The sequence below is a fragment of the Lissotriton vulgaris genome, chromosome 4_1 (genome assembly GCF_964263255.1).
Source record: "Lissotriton vulgaris chromosome 4_1, aLisVul1.2, whole genome shotgun sequence".
Lineage (NCBI taxonomy): Eukaryota > Metazoa > Chordata > Amphibia > Caudata > Salamandridae > Lissotriton > Lissotriton vulgaris.
This window is the reverse complement of record NC_141691.1, coordinates 2,018,100,851-2,018,120,689: the sequence shown is the minus strand read 5'-3', so window position 1 is coordinate 2,018,120,689 and position 19,839 is coordinate 2,018,100,851. Positions and strand designations below refer to the sequence as shown.

Genomic DNA, 19,839 nt, shown 5'->3' with positions numbered 1-19,839 from the left:
TCCCAGGTCTCCCGATAAAAATGATGCCGGCGGTTCAAAAACTACAGCTAGACACTTCGCAAAAAAAGGGTAAATTTCCATTTTGAAAATGTGGTGTTTTCACGTTGGGGTTTGAGCCATTTCCTGTCATGGGCACTAGGCCTACCCACACAAGCGAGGACCATTTTTATCGGGAGACTCAGGGTAATTCATATTTGTAAAGCAACTGTTATTACCCATTGATTTTTGATGCATTTCTGCCTTCCAAATGAAAGACATTGTGTAAAAAAGAAGTTATTTTGAAAAATGACCGAAAATTCTCATGCTAGTATGAGTATTCCCAATTTCGAAAATTGTCAAATATGTACTGTTTCTAAACTCTAAAATTTGTTCCCATTTCAGAAATACATAGTTGTCTTTCATACCGATTTTTCCATGTATACATTTTCCCACAATAATTGCCATATAGCTGGTACATAATAAAAAGCCATTGCAAATTGCTGCTCAGTTTTTGACTCTGTGTTCGTCTGGTTCTTGGTGAACCTACAAGTCATATATATCCCCACAACCAGGAAGATCCAGCAGATGTAACGGTATATTGCTTTCAAAGAGCTGTCATAATTACAAGAAGTTACAGGGGAAAACGTTGACACAAAAGGCTGTTTTTTCCAAGTAGTTTTGTACAATATTTAACTGTTAGTTTATATAAGGAAACCGTGATGGATCTACACAAATGACCCCTTGCTGAATTCAGAATTTCGTCTACTTTTCTAAAATGTATAGCTGTCCAGGATCTATTATTGCTTTTACACTCATTTCTACCATTAACTGGAAGGAGGTTGAAAGCACAAAAAATAGCAAAAATAGGCTATGTCCTAGAAAAATGCCAAAACTGTGTATAAAATGTTGGTTTTCTGACAAAAGTCTGTCATTCCCTAAATGCTGGGAAAATGGTGACTTCAGCCCCACAACCCCCTTTTTTTTTATAACATTTGCAGGGAAAAACTCAGATGCTTTCATTTGTAGCCCGTTTTTCCCATTTAAAAAAAAAAAACACAACATTTTGCTGTATTTTGGCTAATTTCTGAGACCCCTCCAAGGGAATCCACAAACCCTGGGTACCTTTAGAATCTCTGTGATGTTGTAAGAAAAGGACGCAAATTTGCGTGGATACCTTATGTGGTCAAAAGGTTACAGAGGCCTAACCGCGCACTACCCCAAATAGCCAAAAAGAGGCTTAGCACAGGAGGGGAAAAGGCCTAGCAGCGAAGGGGTTAAAACCCTGCCTCAATGCTGTCACCAGACTCCTAATAGGTTCTAAAAAATTCTACCACATCTCAAAGCTCTGAACTGGCTCCCTCTTGAAGCCAGAATCCAACTTAAACTGGCATGTATCACCCACAAGGCTCTATACACTATATCTCCTACATTTCTCGCTCTGAAAATCTTGTTATGCGGAGGTGCCAGAAACTCCTGGTCCTCCAAAGACCTCTTACTCCAGCCTCCGTACTTTCATGAGTTGAGTTTCAAATTCTTGGTGCGGTCTCTGGGGCCGCACCAAGAATTTGGAACTCACTCCCACCCGCTATTAGAAGAGTTCTGTCTCCAGTAAGGTTTTGGATTCCTTCTTAAAATGTGCCAAAGGGCAAATTCCCCTCCTATATATATATATAATGTAATGATGATACTTGTAAAGCGCACTGTTACCCCATCTCGGGGTGTCCTGGCGCTGAAGACCGCTGGGGAACCCGTCCTGGCTTTCCCTGTGAGATGGTCCCTTCTGGGTATCTCCAAGGTGAAACCAGGCATCCCCGGCGTCTGTGGGGGGCCGTTGTAGAGATGAGGCAAGCTTAATGCCCAGAGTTGCCGAGTGTGATCCCTGGTTAGAGTAGGCACCGAGGCGAGAATTATCGAGTCCGTTGACCCTGGTCCACGACCCTGCCGCGTCGGGAATCGAACCCTGGTCCCGGTCCGTTCTCTGCTTCCGGGTCTGCCGCCTCTAACCAGTGAGCCACACCACTCCTAACTCCTGCATTGTACTCGGACCTTCGTTCTTGTAAATTATTTGTACTTGCTTTATCCCAAATATTCCACCCCTCTCCCTTAGTTCATATCGTTCTTGTAAATTGTTTATACTTGCTTTTATCCCAAATGGTCCACCTCTCCCCCTAAGGTCATATTGTATACAATTTGTTAACCATGTAAAGCGCACTGATACCCTAACGGGTCAAGTCAGCTCTCTGTAAAACACAAATAAATAAATATCTTTCCATGAAGGAGATGAGGTGGATGCATTTGTTTTATGAAAATTCGTCAAACGGGGCCAAAGTAATTAGTAAACCCAAAAAACACTCTTTCTATGGAAAAGCAGACCTAACTCTAAGTACGGTGGAAGGGGGGGGGGGGGGGGGGATGGGGGTGGATGAGTGTGTGTGCAGGATTAAAGTATGGGTTTTTTAGGGTTAGGGTTGGGTTAGTGTATAGGGTGGTAAGGGTGATTTTAGGGGTGGGTAGAATAATTGAGTGGTAACGGTATTTTTAGGAGTTGGGGTAAGGATCTGGGGTGGTAAGGGTGGGTTTAGAGGTGGGTAAGGAATTGGGTGGTAAGGGTGTTTTAGGGATTAGGGGTAGGTAAGGGAATTGGGTGGGAAGGATATTTTTAAGAGTTAGAGTGGTAAGGATATGGGATGGTAAGGGTGGTTTTAGTGTTTAGAGGTAGGCAAGGATATAGGGTGGTTTTACGGATGGGTTTGAATAGAGGGTGGTAAGGGTGTTTTTAGGGTTATGGGGTGGATAAGGGAATTGGGTGGTAAAGGTGTGAAGTAAAGTGCCTCTTTTGAAATGGTTACCCCCCCCCCCCCCCTCCCACCCACTCCACAACCTTTCTGCCTGGTACCGTAAGCAACTGAGACAGAAAGTTTACCGGGTACCTCCTAACGAGGTCCCTAGTACCAGTAACTTTCCCTAAACTGTACCTTCGTTCCACAATTGGCACCACTTTAGACTCCATGCAAGTCCCTAGTAAATGGTACCCGTGGTACCTAGGGCATGGGGACTAAAGAGGGTCCCTAAGGGCGGCAGCACAAATTGTGCCACCCTAAAGGACCCCTCACTAAGCTCATGCAAAACTACCATTGCTGCCTTCGTGTCTTGGTGCACAGAAAGGTGATGAGTCGACATGGCACACATTCTTGTGTGCCAAGCCTTCAAAACAATAAATGTGATCTAAGTAAATCACCCCACCAGCAGGCCTTACAGCTCTAAGGCAGGGTGCACTATAGCTGATGCGGGGGCAAATCTGCGTGAGTGGATGTGTCTATGTGCTATCTAAGTCTATTCTTAGATATCCTAAGTGCACAGGGAAGCAATAACGAGTACATGGGCAGGATACTTGTGATTTTGAGTTCTCCAGCTCCATGACGGCTTCACTGTACCCCCAGATGTTTGGTACCAAACATCTGGTCTTAATAACCCCAAACGCTGCCAGTGCTAGCTTTATTAAAAAAATCACCCAGAGGGCACCTTAGAGGTGACCCCTGAAAGTTTCTGACCCGCTGAGGTGAGAGCCTTCACTCTCGGAGGTGAGGAACAAAGCCTGCTCTGGGTGAAGGGGTTTACACCTCCTCCACGCGGATCTGCATTCCAGTGCAGGATGCTTCAAAGGATCTGCCACGTTTTTATGCGACCCAGGTCTTTCTAGATAGTGGCAATGCCCACCCACCTGTCCAGACACCAATTTTGGGTAGCAAGACAGGTGGGAAAATTAGTAAGATTAGGAGGTGTCTCTCACATCAAGCCAGTACTACCTCTAAGGTGGACTAGCTGATGTGGAAACCATTATTTCAGATTTCTCCATCTTGTTTTGGACAGAATTTGCCTTTTAGGGCCAGGTTTATGCCCACTTCCCACAGGAAGTGGCCATACAGAAGGTGTAGACGCCCTACATTTAGGCAGCCCATTGGCTACAACTTGTCACTCCCCATAATGCCCCTAAATTGAGTATTTAGGCGGCACCCCTGAACCCAAGAATTTAGATTCACTTGTCTGGCAAGAAATGGAATTTAGATTCACTTGTCTGGCAAGAACTGGAAATACACCGCAAACTTTAAGCTTGCAACTCTCTTGACAATCGCGACAGAGTGACTCGTCCTGCAATCTGGAGAACTACCACAGTCTTGGGCAGCCTGACAGCTTTCGAAAATTGCCTAAAGTCTCCCTTGGAGAAGAGGAGCTACTCTTCTGCATCCGCAGCGACGGACAAGCAGAGTACGGTCCATCACCTTGCAGTGTATATATATATATATATGTATATATATATATATATATATATGTATATATATATATATATATATATATATATATATGTATATATATATATATATATATATATATATATATATATATATATATATCAGTAGGTGATATAGTTAGGACCACCTTTTCCCATAGAAGAAGCTTTTTTGTTTTGCTAATAACTTTGGCGCTGTTCGACGAAGTTTCAGGGTAATCCATCAAGCTAGGGTTCAGAAAGGGGAGGCAGATCCAAAAAGCTTATGCAGGTCTATGGATTTTTTGCAGTTTTTAGACACAGCTAAAAACAGAAATCGCTGAAAGGAATTACACCAAATTTGGCAGAAAACTACATCTTGATTCAGAAAGATCTCTTTTTGTAATTTGGTGTCAATTTGTTCAATACTTTCGGAGTTATGAACGAAAAATTTATAGATAACAAGGGACGCGGATCCTAAGGCCGATGGGGGAATAGAAAAACTCACCCTCACACACACACACACCGTAAGGCCGTGTATGGCGTGGGGTTGTATTATCATATGGTAAATATAGATTACTTTATGTTTAAAAAAAACATAGAAATTCACTGAAAAAAACAAAAGGTTATAGGAACATTATAGTTAGGTTAACATTTTACCCACACAAACCATAGAAATTTGGTAGTTATAGTTATACTTTTCTACAGAAACTACAACTCATGCCATTTAGTAGCTTTAGGCCACAAGTTAACATTTCTTAAAATAAGTTTACCTACCAAATCACTATGGGTTTGTGTGGGTAAAACGTGAACCTAACTAGAACGCCCTGTTACATATTTCATTTACCTTACAAATACTTACCATATAAAGGGTAAAGGGTTGAGTGGTAAAGGCATGTGCTATAAATGCATGCGTGTTAAAGTCATACAACCATAAAACAGCAGTTTTCACATGCAATAAGGGAGAGGGGATTGAAGGAACCGGGAGAAGTACAATAAGTGGCCAACTAATGTATTTGACTAAATAGTCAATGTAGTGATTAGCTGTTATACATACGGGAGGGGACATAACTGACAGTTTGAGGGAGGCTGCAGTTCATCGTAAGTTGTGTCAAGGAAATGATTTTTGAATAAGAACATTTTGAAAATGCGGGAAAAGGAATTATAGATTGAGGGCACAGCTCCTGAGAAAGATTGTCTTTGAGTTAGAACAATTTTGAATTTCGGAGGCTCTAGCGGAAGGGACTCTTTGCGGTGAGATATTCTGGTGTCTCCTGAAAATTTCAGCAGCTTATAAAGGTTGCTGGATCACCTGGGTGGAGTGCTTTGAAAGTAATTTTGAATTTAATTCAGCTTCTAAGTGAAGCCGATGTATCTCTTTCAATATGTGATCAAATTTCCTTTTGTCTGAGATTAGGCACAATGAGAAAAAGTTCCTACAGGCTCAAAGGAAGGGGAGAGGCAGAGTCAATGGCTTGACAGGCTCGTCAGGTTAAAACGAAAACCGAGAGGTCCGAGGCAAAAAGACAGGTGATACCACACCAAAAGATGCCAAGTCTAACAATTGCCTAAACTCAGGTTCCCTGCATAAGACACCTGGGCTGAAGAGAGTAACAAACTAGGAGTAAAAAGTAGAAGTATATTTAAGAGATACAAGTAACAGGGATGGGACCTTGTAGACAATGTCTCAGTCCATGAGAAGAAGGGGCCACATGTACAAAAATCTTGAATTGCAATTTCTAAATTGTGATTCTAATTGAATTGCAATTCTTAATGTAAGAAAACATACATCTTTTCAATAGTGATTTCTAGTGTGTCCCAAATCGACCTATCTCATGAATATTAATGAGGTAGATCGCAGTTTGCGACCCATTAGGAATAACAGCTATAACCGGGATGGTGGCAGGCTGGGGTCAGCAGACCACATGTCTGTGATTACTTTTCAATAAAGTAATTTTTTTTTTCTTTAAATGCAGCCTGTTTTCCTTGAAGGGAAACGGGATGCATTTAGAAAATAGACAATGAAACTTTCAAGTTTCATTTTTTAAGAGTAGGCAGTGATTTGTGGGACCACTGCAGTCTCTTAAATAAAATTTTTATTTACATTCTTAAAGGGGAAGCGGTCACTTGGGGACCCCTTACCATTTGCGAATGTTTAACACAACCATTCTGTAGTCGATAAAACATTGATTGCAAATATTAATATAGACCAGTGCAATTCCAGTAGTTGGAAGGGATGCCCTAAACACGCTCCTTACAAATACCGAATCAGCATGTATTCGCAATTCCGAATTGTGATTTGGTAATGTGTTACTGCATCACAGTTTGAGATTCATACATATCAAAGTACTTTTTTGTGTCTGCAAACGGCCCGATGCATTTGCAAAAAAAATTACATATGACAGAAGGTTCCCAACTTTAGCAAGGTTAGGCAAACGGAACAGCTGAAGATGAGAATCAATGTTGGGGACTATCGGAGTGAGTGTATATATCCTGTGTAGCAAGTTCATGGTACTATGAGCATAAACCTTGACTCAGCAGATAAAGAAATTTCTGGTCCAGCAACTCAGTAGGAATGTGATTGCATCAGAAAATACGTGCATTACTGCTGATTCAGCTGATTCTGGAACGGCAACACTTGCAATGTTCCACCTTACAAAAATGTATCAATATGTCTGTGTGTCTCGCCACTCAAAGTGCCATAAATTGGCTAAAAGACAATAAAAAACAACTCATCGTTCGATTGCCAAGTAGACATGCATGCATGAAAAGAGACGGTCCATGCCTCACCTGCCCTATGTTAGCGAAGCACTCACTTTCCATGAGCTTCTCTTTCATTTTCTTGGCGCACTCCTTAGCAGCCTCCCAGCAGCGGATTGCCTTGGAGTGCTCACCATTGCGGAAGTGAATGCTCCCCAGGTTGTAGTTGGCGCGGTACAAGTCCTCGTGCAGATGTGTCTGCCTGCAAAAAGTCCTTAGTCAGTACGTTGTCTACGAAGAGCTTGAAAATTTAACTAAAACGAGAGTCAATTAACTCACAGACTGAACTCCATACTAGGTAATCAATGATTGAAAATGATTACTGCTCAAACATCCACACTTCAAGCAAATGGTCACAAATCCAGACAACCTTTGTATAGTTTTAAAAACATCAATTAATAAAATGAGGAGTGCTCAATGGCCTGTCCAATCCCCTTCACCCCAAATATAAATATGCAAGTAGAGTTGTGGATTTACTCTGAGATGAAGACACTCTTTCGGATGTAGTAGCTGCACTTGGCGGGGTCCTTCATGCTGTCATACAGGAAGCCCAAGTTGAGGAAGAGGCGGGCTCGCATCTCGTTCAGCTCCCGAGAAGTCACCTTTCCTGCAAGAGACGAAAGACTCGGTTATACTGTGTAGAGGACCCTCCATCGAACAATCACTGAAGCTTAGAATAGTAACACTCTGACATAGTATCACAAGAATACTCTGACACACTATTGCACAAGCACATTCAAGACAGTATCCTATTCACCTCATTTTCTGCAGTTTTCCTCTCTGACCATTGAGGTGGATAGGTTTTAAATTCCTCACCCAAGGACCACATTCACACTTGAAAAAAAAATCTTTCTATAGGGTTGTTTAACATTTTCAACACAGTCCCACAAAGACAAGAACAACCACATAAAAGCCAAGCTTGTTTTGGTTGCATCTGTCAAATCATCCTTGTGCTCAAGTAATGCTATTCACTGTCTTAAGGTGGTTATGACTTGTCAATACGGATCAGATAGAGAGCTTGCGTATCTTCCTTGCAAATAGCATTCAACAATTTGATTTAATCCATTACATTTCGATCTGGAGTGGTGGCTCAATGCACTCCACCCCTTCTCATATTTGAACATCACCTACTTCGCCTTTCATGCACTACATTGCAGGTGATGGAAACAACTACTCGCCCACCTCTAGGCTAAACCACCCCTGCCCATCACACGCGCCACCTCCACAAATAGTCTCTCTAGGTCTCTCCGGGTACCCAACACCATGAACCAGAAAGGCACTAAACACATCTATATCACATGGCTCCAAAAACGTTGCCTCACAAGGCACATTGATAACATATGGTTGAAATGACCCTCCTGACTACAGTCCCACAGACAGTGACAGAGTCACATAACCAAATAAATTAAGCTTAGAACCTAGAGTAGTATACCTTTTTTTCCAAGTTGGACTAGTCCAAAGCCAAATTTTATGGCTGCCTCCCTAGGAAAGGCCAGTGCATCTCGCGAGTCTACATCATTCAAGTGCCGCACATACTTCTCTCACTGAGTCTTACATTTCGCAACAGTATGTTCGCCATTGATTGTCAGCATTTTATAACTCGGAGGAACAGCATTAGCCATTATTGGACCAGCAAGCAACCAACCTTCCAATGGCTAGCATCTAAGAAAGACACCCCGTCAATTTAACATATATTTGCTCAAAGGATGTGTTAGACCCGTCTGCTTCTGAGAGTCCCCTCACCACTATGATTTCTTTTGTTCCCCTGTACCTCCCAAAATTTGTCGCTTTTCTTTGTCTACCAGGACCTTTTGTGTGCTGTTTCATGGGGCTAGATGTTCCTTGACGCCCAGTTGTTCACAAGGTTTTTGCCACCTATTTACAAGGACCCTGTGACATTATAGACTGGGATTGGCAACCTGTATGAATGACCTCAAAATGGTGGCCATCCATTTTCCTCATGTGAGTGACTCCCCTTGGAGCCTCCATGAACCTTGACCTTTCAAGGTTTTGGCGCTCTTTTACTTGGCGCGCATTCCTGACAGGAATTACTTTATTTCCCTCAGGTACACAAAATGGCTGCTCTAGAACCCCAGTATGGTGGCTGTTAGAGACCCAAATACCCCAGAAGTGCCCTGTCATTGGCCTAGGCCAAAGAAGGTTCTAGAACCTACTGGCACGAGCCAGCACCTCAGGGCACTGGCTATAAAAGGTCCAGTCCCTGGCGGCCATTTTAGATGACCTGAAGACTAGATAGGATAATGATGTTCCAGATCTAGGTGAAGAAGGAGATTCCAGACTTGACACCAGATTGACACCTGCCCTGTTGACCCCCTGAGGCAGCTGGTAGCGCGGGCAGTAGAGCAAGCAAGAGTCACTGGCGTGGATCCTGACTGGCGTTCCAGTCAGCCGTGTGTGAGGTGACCTCGCGCCTACAGCGCCTGCCCAGCGAGTGCCTCGTCACCCCCAAAAGACTGTGGTCGTTTTCGTGTGCCTTCCCCGCCCCCCCCCCGGTGGTGAATTTCAACCGACTTGGGTCGCGAGGCGAGAGCAAGTTCGCCACGACCGCGAGCGTCTTCTGTGCCCCTTGTGTGACCGACGCCCCCAGCGAGGAGCTCGGACGTCTCCGAGCTCCACAGGCGTAGAGTGCTTCCTGCGCAGATTGAGGTGAGGTGGTGCGCCGGGGCGGGGAAAGGCCGGCCTACGTTGGGCGGGACTACTGTCTCTGCCCCTCCCCAGTGAATCGGCGGCTGTAGCTGTGGGCGGGAACCATCCCTGTTTGAGGAAGTCGGAGGGAGGTCCGTGGAGCCCCTGAGAACCCGTCGCTGGCGAGAGAAGTGCTGAACCCGACTGAATCGCTTTTCGATTGCAGCCGATGTGTGGTGGGCCCGTCTCTTCAGGTGGGAAGCACTGTTAAAAAGGAACTGTGAACCGGCATTTACTTGACTGAGCGCGAAGATTGTGTGACCTCTTCAGCAGCCCCGTTCGTCAGTCTAAAGACTTTGAACTGGTGCCGCCTGAGTGCTAGTGGTAACGAAGCCCCTAGGCGCGCCTAGACCCCACCGGCAAACAGAGAACTCAACCCGGTGGCAGCCGAGTGTAAACGAAGTGCTCACTGTGTTTCCTTGCTTTGTAGATATATGTGCTTATCCCCCGAGTGATTCTCAAAGAGTCCCAACACCCTCTTGTGCCCAGAGAATCCTGTAATCGTTAGCAGTGAAGTCTTCATAAATTGTAAGAGTAATCTTTCTATCCTGAAACGTATTGCAAGTCAATGTTCCTGACATATTTAATTGGTGGCAGCGATACCAGAATGAACATGTGTTTGTTTATTTAAATGAACCAGTATTTATTCTGCTGAACAAAAGTGATAATTATTCTATTTATTGATGATACTTATTCCTGATATTTATTCTATTTATTGATGATATTTATTCCTGATATATTTACTGTATTCAACCCGGAATCAAAACCCAGCAAATTGTGGCCAATATGTATGTACTTTCCTAACTGATCCCCATTCAAACAGAACTTTTTACATAAAGGAATCGTATTTTTCTGCAACAGTGGTGTGGTGTCCTTCTTTTTGGTGGTTGTTCAAGGAGATATTAGTGGGTCAAAGCCGGCTTAACACGACAACCTTCATTTGCCTTGACACTTGAGCCAAGCTACCCCCCTTTGTGCTGGGCTTGCCCATCGCAGGTCCAACATAAAATTGGTGCTCAGCGGGTGGGATTACGAGCCGTGCTTGTTTTGGACCCCATAATAATTTCGTGTGCGCCACAGGTACACACCCAGAGTTTTCTCCCAGTGGCACTCCAATTCGATATTTTGTTTTTTTCCAAATTCTCTTCTGGAGGTGGGTGGAGGTGACCCTCAGAGTTCCTATCCTTGTAACCTACTTCGAGGTGGTTGTCCACACTTTTCACTGACAAGATGGAATTCGATATGTCAGAGCTGGAGACCTATACCGTGGCGCAGCTCAAAGAGTTCTGTCAGGAAAGGGGAGTGTTCGTTAGGCGAGGGGCCAAAAGAGAGGAGCTCCGCATTAGTCTGCGAGCCTGGGTGGAGGCGCATCCGGAGGGTATGGTAGAGGAGGAGGAGTCAGACAGGGGTACTGTCGTTGAGAGAGCTGCGGAATGTCCCCTGGGGGTGGGTGAGATGATAATCAGCCCCAAGGTAACCTCACGGGAGGGCAGCAGTGCATTAACAGGAGGGTTGTCAGAGACCGAGTTAGCTGATAGAAGAGAGGAAAGACAATTGAGGTGGGAGTTAGCTAAGCTGGAGATGGAAGGAAAGAGGATGGAACACGAGCTCAAGCTACGAGAAGTCGACCTCAGGGCCCATAACATCACTCCGGAGGGTGTCGAGTCTAAGGAATTTGCCAGGGAGCTCAGGCCTCACTTACCCAAGAACGTGATCGCCAGTTATACCGCTGGAGATGACATAGCTAAGTGGCTGGCAGCCTATGAGGTCTCCTTAAGAGCCCATGGGATCCATGAGAAGCATGGGTGTGGTGGATTATATCGCTACATGCCTCCAACAGGTAGGGATGCCCTATTGGCCCTAGTCCGGGAGGATCAGGTAGACTACCCCGCCATGAAGGTGGCGCTCATTAGAAAGTTTGGGTTGACCCCCGAGAAATACCGGCAGAGGTTTAGGGGCAGCCATAAACTGAGCTCACAGAATTGGGTTGACTTCCTGGATTATGCCAAGAAAGCCCTGGATGGGTGGGTCCAAGGTAGTGAGGTGGAAGACTATCGAGGGTTGTAAAATCTCATACTCAAGGAACATCTACTCGAGAAATGTCTTCCCGAGCTGGGGCAGCACCTGGTAGACAGCAAACTTACTTGCACCCGTAAGCTTGCTGAGGAGGCAGACATTTGGGTAAGTACCCGAGTGTCCACGAAGGGGACGGGAGGAGATTCTCAGAAGTCCGGACAGGGCGCTCCCCAGAAGAAAGAGGGGGGAGATAATAAGAAACAGGAGTTCTCCAAAGGCCCCCAAAATAACTTTAAGGGGAAAAGTTTCTTCTCCAACTCTAAGGCTAGCCCGCAAAAGAACCCTAATCCTGGCCCGAGTCAGCAGCCAAGGGTTGTCCATTGCTTTGAGTGCGGTGGTATTGGACATTATAAGGGAGACGCGAAATGCCCAAAGAGACCACCCCCTCCCACTGGAGGAAAGGTCCCGGGAGTTGCTAGTGTAGCGCTCGGGGAGGAGATGCCCTTAGTTAAGGGGAGGGAGTGGGCGGGTGTCACCTTAGTGTCCCTGGGTGATCGGGAGATGGTTCCAAAGATCCAGGTGCCCCCAAATACTACCAAGTATGGGCAATGGGTCACCATCAATGGCCATAGAGGGGAAGCTCTGAGAGATACAGGAGCCAGTATGACTATAGTCAGGAGTCATCTGGTGTCCTCAGAGCAGGTGATTCCAGGCGTACTTCATCCAGCCGCGATGGCTGACGGCAGAATGAGCCACTATCTCGTGGCTGAGGTTCCCTTTGAGTGGGGAGGGGTTGCAGGTTCACTTCGAGTTGCCGTAAGCCCCGCCGTGCCAGTCGATTGTCTGCTGGGCAATGATATGGAGCACAATGCTTGGAAGGAGGTGGAATACCGGACTCATTCTGAGATGCTGGGTACACCTGATTGGGCCTGTGTGAGTACCAGGTCGGCGGCTGCTCGGGAGGAGAAGTCGCATGGGATGGAGCCTGGAACAATGGCCCACCCAGCTGCCGATGAGGGAGCATCTCGAGGACAGGAAGAGCCTGCCTCGATGTCCGTGCCCCGTGAGATGGATAGGCCATCGGAGGAGATGGACCCGGAGTCCGCGGAGGAGGACATGGTTCCGTTGGAGGATCTGCCTATCCCCGCTGAGTGGCGAGTGAAGGGAGGACCATCCAGGGAGGAACTGAGCAAGGGACAGAGGGAATGTCCCACCCTCGAGGGTCTGAGGCAACAGGCTGAAGCCCAGGCAGCAGGTAACGAGTCTGGGAACTATCGTGTTTACTGGGAGGATGGTCTCCTCTACAGTGAGCCCAGGGCGCCAGAGCACGGACTGTCACGGGCCCTGGTAGTCCCACAGTGTTACTGAGCCTTCCTATTAAGAGTTGGCTCACAAGATTCCCTTGGCAGGACACCTGGGACAGGACAAGACCTTTGCACAGCTTGTCCCCCACTTTTATTGGCCTCGAATGAGGGTGGCGTCCGATACATACTGTCGGTCGTGTGTGTCATGCCAAGCCAGTGGGAAAACAGGGATGAAGCTGAAGGCTCCCCTGGAACCACTTCCCGTCGTTGGCACCCCCTTTGAAAGGGTAGGCATCGACATTGCTGGGCCCTTAGATCCGCCGACAACCTCCGGTCACAGGTTCATCCTGGTACTGGTGGATCATGCCACAAGGTATCCGGAGGCAATACCTCTGAGAACCATTACTGCACCGGTAGTGGCGAAGGCCCTGATGGGGATCTTTACCCGAGTGGGATTCCCCAAGGAAGTTGTGTCTGACAGGGGGACCAACTTCATGTCAGCGTACATGCGGGCAATGTGGAAGGAGTGTGGGGTGACCTACCGGTTTACCACTCCTTATCACCCACAGGCCAATGGCCTTGTGGAAAGGTTCAACAAAACCTTAAAGGGTATGATCAGAAGTCTACCCGAAAGCCTGCGGAGGAAATGGGACGTCCTCCTACCCTGTTAGCTCTTTTCTTACAGGGAAGTGCCGCAGAAGGGAGTGGGTTTCAGCCCCTTTGAGCTTTTGTACGGGCACCCTGTACGTGGACCTCTCAGCCTGGGGAGGGACTCCTGGGAAAAGTCTCCTCGGAAAGTTCCCCAGGACGTGGTGAGCTACATGCTGGCCTCCGGAGCCAAATGGCTAAGTTGTGGAAGCAAGCTTCTGACAACTTGGTAGCCAGCCAGTCTGTGATGAAAGCGTGGTATGACCACAATGCTCACCCAGTGGAGCTGGAGCCTGGTCAGAAGGTGTGGGTGATGGAGCCTGGAGAGCTGAGTGCCCTCCAGGACCATTGGACAGGCCCCTATGAGGTGTTGGAGAAGATGGGCAAGGCTACCTACTTGGTGGACGTGAAGACCCCTCGGCACCCACATCGGGTGTTACATGCCAACCGCCTCAAGCCCCACTACGAAAGGCCCGAAGTCATGTTGGTTATGGTGACTGATGGATCAGAGGAAGAGGACACAGAGCCTCTCCCTGACCTTTTTGCGTCTCAAGAAAAGGATGGGTCGGTGGAGGGAGTGAAACTCTCGCCATCCCTGACTCCTGAGCAGCAGGAGGAATGTCGCCAGGTCTTGGGGTCATTCGCTCCTCTGTTCTCCCTTGTCCCGGGTAAGACCCGCCTGTGTACCCATGATGTGGACACAGGAGACAGCCCACCTGTGAAGTCCAAGTCTTACCGGCTGTCTGACAAGGTGAAGGCCAGCATTCGAAGTGAAGTAGCTTAGATGCTGGAGCTAGGGGTCATTGAACCTTCAAGTAGCCCTTGGTCTAGCCCGGTGGTTTTGGTGCCCAAAGCTGCTCCACCTGGCGCCACACCAGAATTACGATTCTGTGTGGATTACCGAGGACTAAATTCGGTAACCAAAACGGATGCTCATCCGATCCCACGGGCGGATGAACTGATTGACCGGTTGGGAGCTGCCCAATATCTCAGTACCATTGACCTCACTGCAGGGTACTGGCAGATTCCCATGACTGATTGAGCCAAGGAAAGGTCAGCCTTCTCCACACCTGATGGACACTACCAGTTCTGTGTCATGCCCTTCGGGCTCAAGAACGCTCCTGCCACTTTTCAGCGGCTGGTGAACACGATCCTCACCGGGATGGAGTCCTTCTCTGCTGCCTACTTAGATGACATAGCTGTCTTCAGTAGCAGTTGGGAGGATCACTTGCAGCACTTGCAGGAAGTTCTCCAGACCATGGAAAGGGCTGGCTGGACGATCAAGGCCAGCAAATGTCAGATTGGACAGGGGTCGGTAGTGTACTTAGGTCACTTGGTGGGCAGGGGAAATGTGCAGCCCCTTCAGGCGAAGATTGAGGCAATCATGGCCTGGAAACCCCCCAAGACCCAGACTGAGGTCCGAGCCTTCCTGGGCCTCACAGGCTACTACGGACGGTTTGTGAAGGGTTTGGCACTATCGTGGCACCCCTTACTGAACTCACGGCCAAGAAGCAACCCAGGAGAGTCATCTGGACGGAGGCTTGTCAGCGAGCCTTCGATACTCTGAAACAAGCATTGTGTAACGCTCCCATCTTGAAGGCTACAGACTTCACAAAGGAATTCATTGTCCAGACAGATGCATCCGACATTGGCATTGGGGCGGTGTTATCGCAACTCAATGAGGAGGGTCTGGATCAACCCGTGGTCTTTCTGTCACGGAGACTGCTTCCCCGGGAACAGAGGTGGAGTACCATTGAGCGGGAAGCCTTTGCGGTGGTCTGGGCACTGAAGAAGCTGCGACCATACTTGTTTGGTTCGCATTTCCTTGTTCAGACAGACCACCGACCCCTTCGCTGGCTCATGCAGATGAAGGGGGAAAACCCCAAACTGTTGAGGTGGTCTATCTCCCTACAGGGAATGGACTTTCGGGTGGAGCACCGACCCGGAGTTGACCACGCCAATGCAGACGGTCTCTCCAGGTATTTCCGCCTTAGTGTTGAGAACTCCCAAGGGGTTGGGCAGCTCTCCCCACTTTCAGCTGGGGGGGACGCGTGTTAGACCCGTCTGCTTCTGAGAGTCCCCTCACCACTATGATTTCTTTTGTTCCCCTGTACCTCCCAAAATTTTTCGTTTTTCTTTGTCTACCAGGACCTTTTGTGTGCTGTTTCATGGGGCTAGATGTTCCTTGACGCCCAGTTGTTCACTAGGTTTTTGGCACCTATTTACAAGGACCCTGTGACATTATAGACTGGGATTGGCAACCTGTATGAATGACCTCAAAATGGTGGCCATCCATTTTCCTCATGTGAGTGACTCCCCTTGGAGCCTCCATGAACCTTGACTTTTCAAGGTTTTGGCTCTCTTTTACTTGGCGCGCATTCCTGACAGGAATTACTTTATTTCCCTCAGGTACACAAAATGGCTGCTCTAGAACCCCAGTATGGTGGCTGTTAGAGACCCAAATACCCCAGAAGTGCCCTGTCATTGGCCTAGGCCAAAGAAGGTTCTAGAACCTACTGGCACGAGCCAGCACCTCAGGGCACTGGCTATATAAGGTCCAGTCCCTGGCGGCCATTTTAGATGACCTGAAGACTAGATAGGATAGTGATGTTCCAGATCTAGGTGAAGAAGGAGATTCCAGACTTGACACCAGATTGACACCTGCCCTGTTGACCCCCTGAGGCAGCTGGTAGCGCGGGCAGTAGAGCAAGCAAGAGTCACTGGCGTGGATCCTGACTGGCGTTCCAGTCAGCCGTGTGTGCGGTGACCTCGCGCCTACAGCGCCTGCCCAGCGAGTGCCTAGTCACCCACAAAAGACTGTGGCCGTTTTCGTGTGCCTTCCCCGCCCCCCCGGTGGTGAATTTCGACCGACTTGGGTCGCGAGGCGAGAGCAAGTTCGCCGCGACCGCGAGCGTCCTCTGTGCCCCTTGTGTGACCGACGCCTCCAGCGAGGAGCTCGGACGTCTCCGAGCTCCACAGGCGTAGAGTGCTTCCTGCGCAGATTGAGGTGAGGTGGTGCGCCGGGCGGGAAAAGGCCGGCCTACGTTGGGCGGGACTACTGTCTCTGCCCCTCCCCAGTGAATCGGCGGCTGTAGCTGTGGGCGGGAACCATCCCTGTTTGAGGAAGTCGGAGGGAGGTCCGTGGAGCCCCTGAGAACCAGTCACTGGCGAGAGAAGTGCTGAACCCGACTGAATCGCTTTTCGATTGCAGCCGATGTGTGGTGGGCCCGTCTCTTCAGGTGGGAAGCGCTGTTAAAAAGGAACTGTGAACCGGCATTTACTTGACTGAGCGCGAAGATTGTGTGACCTCTTCGGCAGCCCCGTTCGCCAGTCTAAAGACTTTGAACTGGTGCCGCCCAAGTGCTAGTGGTAACGAAGCCCCTAGATGCGCTAAGACCCCACCGGCAAACAGAGAACTCAACCCGGTGGCAGCCGAGTGTAAACTAAGTGCTCACTGTGTTTCCTTGCTTTGTAGATATATGTGCTTATCCCCCGAGTGATTCTCAAAGAGTCCCAACACCCTCTTGTGCCCAGAGAAGCCTGTAATCGTTAGCAGTGAAGTCTTCATAAATTGTAAGAGTAATCTTTCTATCCTGAAACGTATTGCAAGTCAATGTTCCTGACATATTTAATTGGTGGCAGCGATACCAGAATGAACATGTGTTTGTTTATTTAAATGAACCAGTATTTATTCTGCTGAACAAAAGTGATATTTATTCTATTTATTGATGATACTTATTCCTGATATTTATTCTATTTATTGATGATATTTATTCCTGATATATTTACTGTATTCAACCCGGAATCAAAACCCAGCAAATTGTGGCCAAAAGAAATATGTATGTACTTTCCTAACTGATCCCCATTCAAACAGAGAACTTTTTACATAAAGGAATCATATTTTTCTACAACAGTGGTGTGGTGTCCTTCTTTTTGGTGGTTGTTCAAGGAGATATTAGTGGGTCAAAGCCGGCTTAACACGACAACCTTCACTTGCCTTGACACTTGAGCCAAGCTACCCCCCTTTGTGCTGGGCTTGCCCATCGCAGATCCAACAGGGTGCCACAACGGAGATACTAGAGAAACTCCCTCAAGGTCAATCTGATTTCTTGACTGCGAAGGGGCAACAGTGAATCTGTTCCTCACATCTCCACCAAATCTTGTTGCTACCCAACAGATCCCATTCTCCGGATCCTGAGAGCTCACCATCTTCCTTGCTATGGATTTCCACCCATATAAGGGGTTCCCGAGTAATCTTTCATTTCCAGCTAATATTTACCCTCGTCAGTGCCCATGCCCTTATAACGCCTTTAACTGGATCAGCAGGGAAGCCATCAACTTACTCCCTTTTAATAATGCAGAAATCCTGCATCCCTCATTCAGTACCTAGACATTCTTAATAAGGGCCTGCCCTGAACCTTAAAGGCCCATTTACTGATGATAATCAGATGTGTAGCCAAATAAAGATTTCACAAATTAGGGACAGACGTCACTAGGCACAATGTGTTCAGATAAATCTAGGCATCCCCATCACACAAGAAGCTATGACAGACAACTTAAACCTTGAGAGAAATGATGCCGGAGACACAGAAGGGGTTTGAAGGAATAAGTATAGGAGCCTGCAGAGTGCAACCATCTTAAAGAGTACGACTCTTCCAAGCTGCGAAAAAGGAAGGCGAACCCATCTTTCAGCCTCCTTCATAAAAGAAAGAATTTCATAAAGTGATTGCTCAAATTAATCTCAGTCACTGGTAATTACTTGTGGCTGCATCCCAGCCCCTGCCCACCATGCCACCTCAGATTAGACCCAGCCATTGGCAAATCAGCCTCGCTTCAGCTCCAGGAAGAACTGCCCAGCCAGACTTGCCAATTGAGGTCACCTCTGAACCGGAACACAAGCAACCGGTTTTGGTCTATTTGGGCCTCTTCATCGAGTGCAGTTCCTTTCCCAAATGGGTCTAGGTATTTGAAACCTTCCGCCTAAGTTCCAAAAGGGGTTGTGTCTCTTCAAGGTGGCCAGCAGTTAATTATTAGAAACTGTATAGATGTTTCACTTTTCATCTTAAAACCGGATAATCGCCTACAGTTCTCAAGTAGCAATCTGATACAATACTCAGGATTCATACCAAGAAAAGCATCAACTGCATAAAGATATACTCCATCTCCCAGTTCAGAACTTCACTTACCCCACTGACCAAAGCGTCGCAACATATCCAACACACAGAGGTGTCTAACATTCAGAAATAAGACTAGTTCCCTTGAGACATATACAGGATAAGCTAAAACTTAGCTTTAAAGCAACTAAAAATAAAATCATGAACTACTACAATTCTAAACATAAAGTACACATCAATTTATTAAAGTAACAGAAATAAAAACAGTTTACATTTATACATCATACAATTGCTAAAAAACAATTAAAATTTCAACTAATAGTACAATCTATTGTGACCTGCACAATGCAACAGACAGACAAAAATTTGTTGTAAAACGTAAAGAATTGTAAAATACAAGTGGTACATTCAATACAACAATTTCATCACTCCCTAGTTTTATGGCCACAAATTTGTATATCAACAGGGGAGGAGAGGACTTGAATTGTACAGGAGTTTGGCGTCGAGGCGTTTCGGTGGTTCTGAAGCGAATATGTTCCACCTTTATCAAGACTAAAGTTCGATGTCTGTCTTGTTTCAGGGTCTGTACAATTCCCCGGTGTGTTTCTGTGCGATGTAATTAGCTGATGGGTCTGTTCTCTACCACGTTTTTAAGAAGTAAAATAGGATAGATTCCTGTATAATCTCTTCAGAATGTTGAATGATGTCACTTTATAGATTACGACGGTGTACAAATTACAATGGTTCCTGAAGGAGATCAATCAAGTTCCATCTCTAAAATCGAGTGGAGAATCTTCTCCAAACTGGAAAGAACGTTTACGTTAGCGAGGTTTTGCTGGAAAATGATGGGCGCTTGACACGTTTTTTGCTGTCAGGTAAAGCTGATTTTTAAGGTGGAGCGCTCTAGCAGTTTCCTCGAGCGGGAATACAATCTCCCCTTCTAAAGCGGATCAATCACGCTGCTTCTGGGAGTTCTGGTTCGAAAAAGTGCCAAACATTCAGACAAAAGGTGTTTGTGAGAGAGGGCACCTCCCCCTTCACCCCC

General features: G+C 47.0%; 1 protein-coding gene across 1 annotated transcript in view; it reads right to left on the bottom strand.

Annotated features, from left to right (window-relative positions):
* Positions 1-19,839, bottom strand: part of TONSL (tonsoku like, DNA repair protein) — a 419,298-nt gene that overhangs the window by 339,004 nt on the left and 60,455 nt on the right. The window contains exons 5-6 of the mRNA XM_086966418.1: positions 7,484-7,613; positions 7,037-7,208 (exon numbers count right to left, since the gene is read on the bottom strand). Of these exons, the coding sequence (XP_086822544.1) occupies positions 7,037-7,208; positions 7,484-7,613 (302 nt within the window). The remainder of the gene's footprint in view (positions 1-7,036; positions 7,209-7,483; positions 7,614-19,839) is intronic.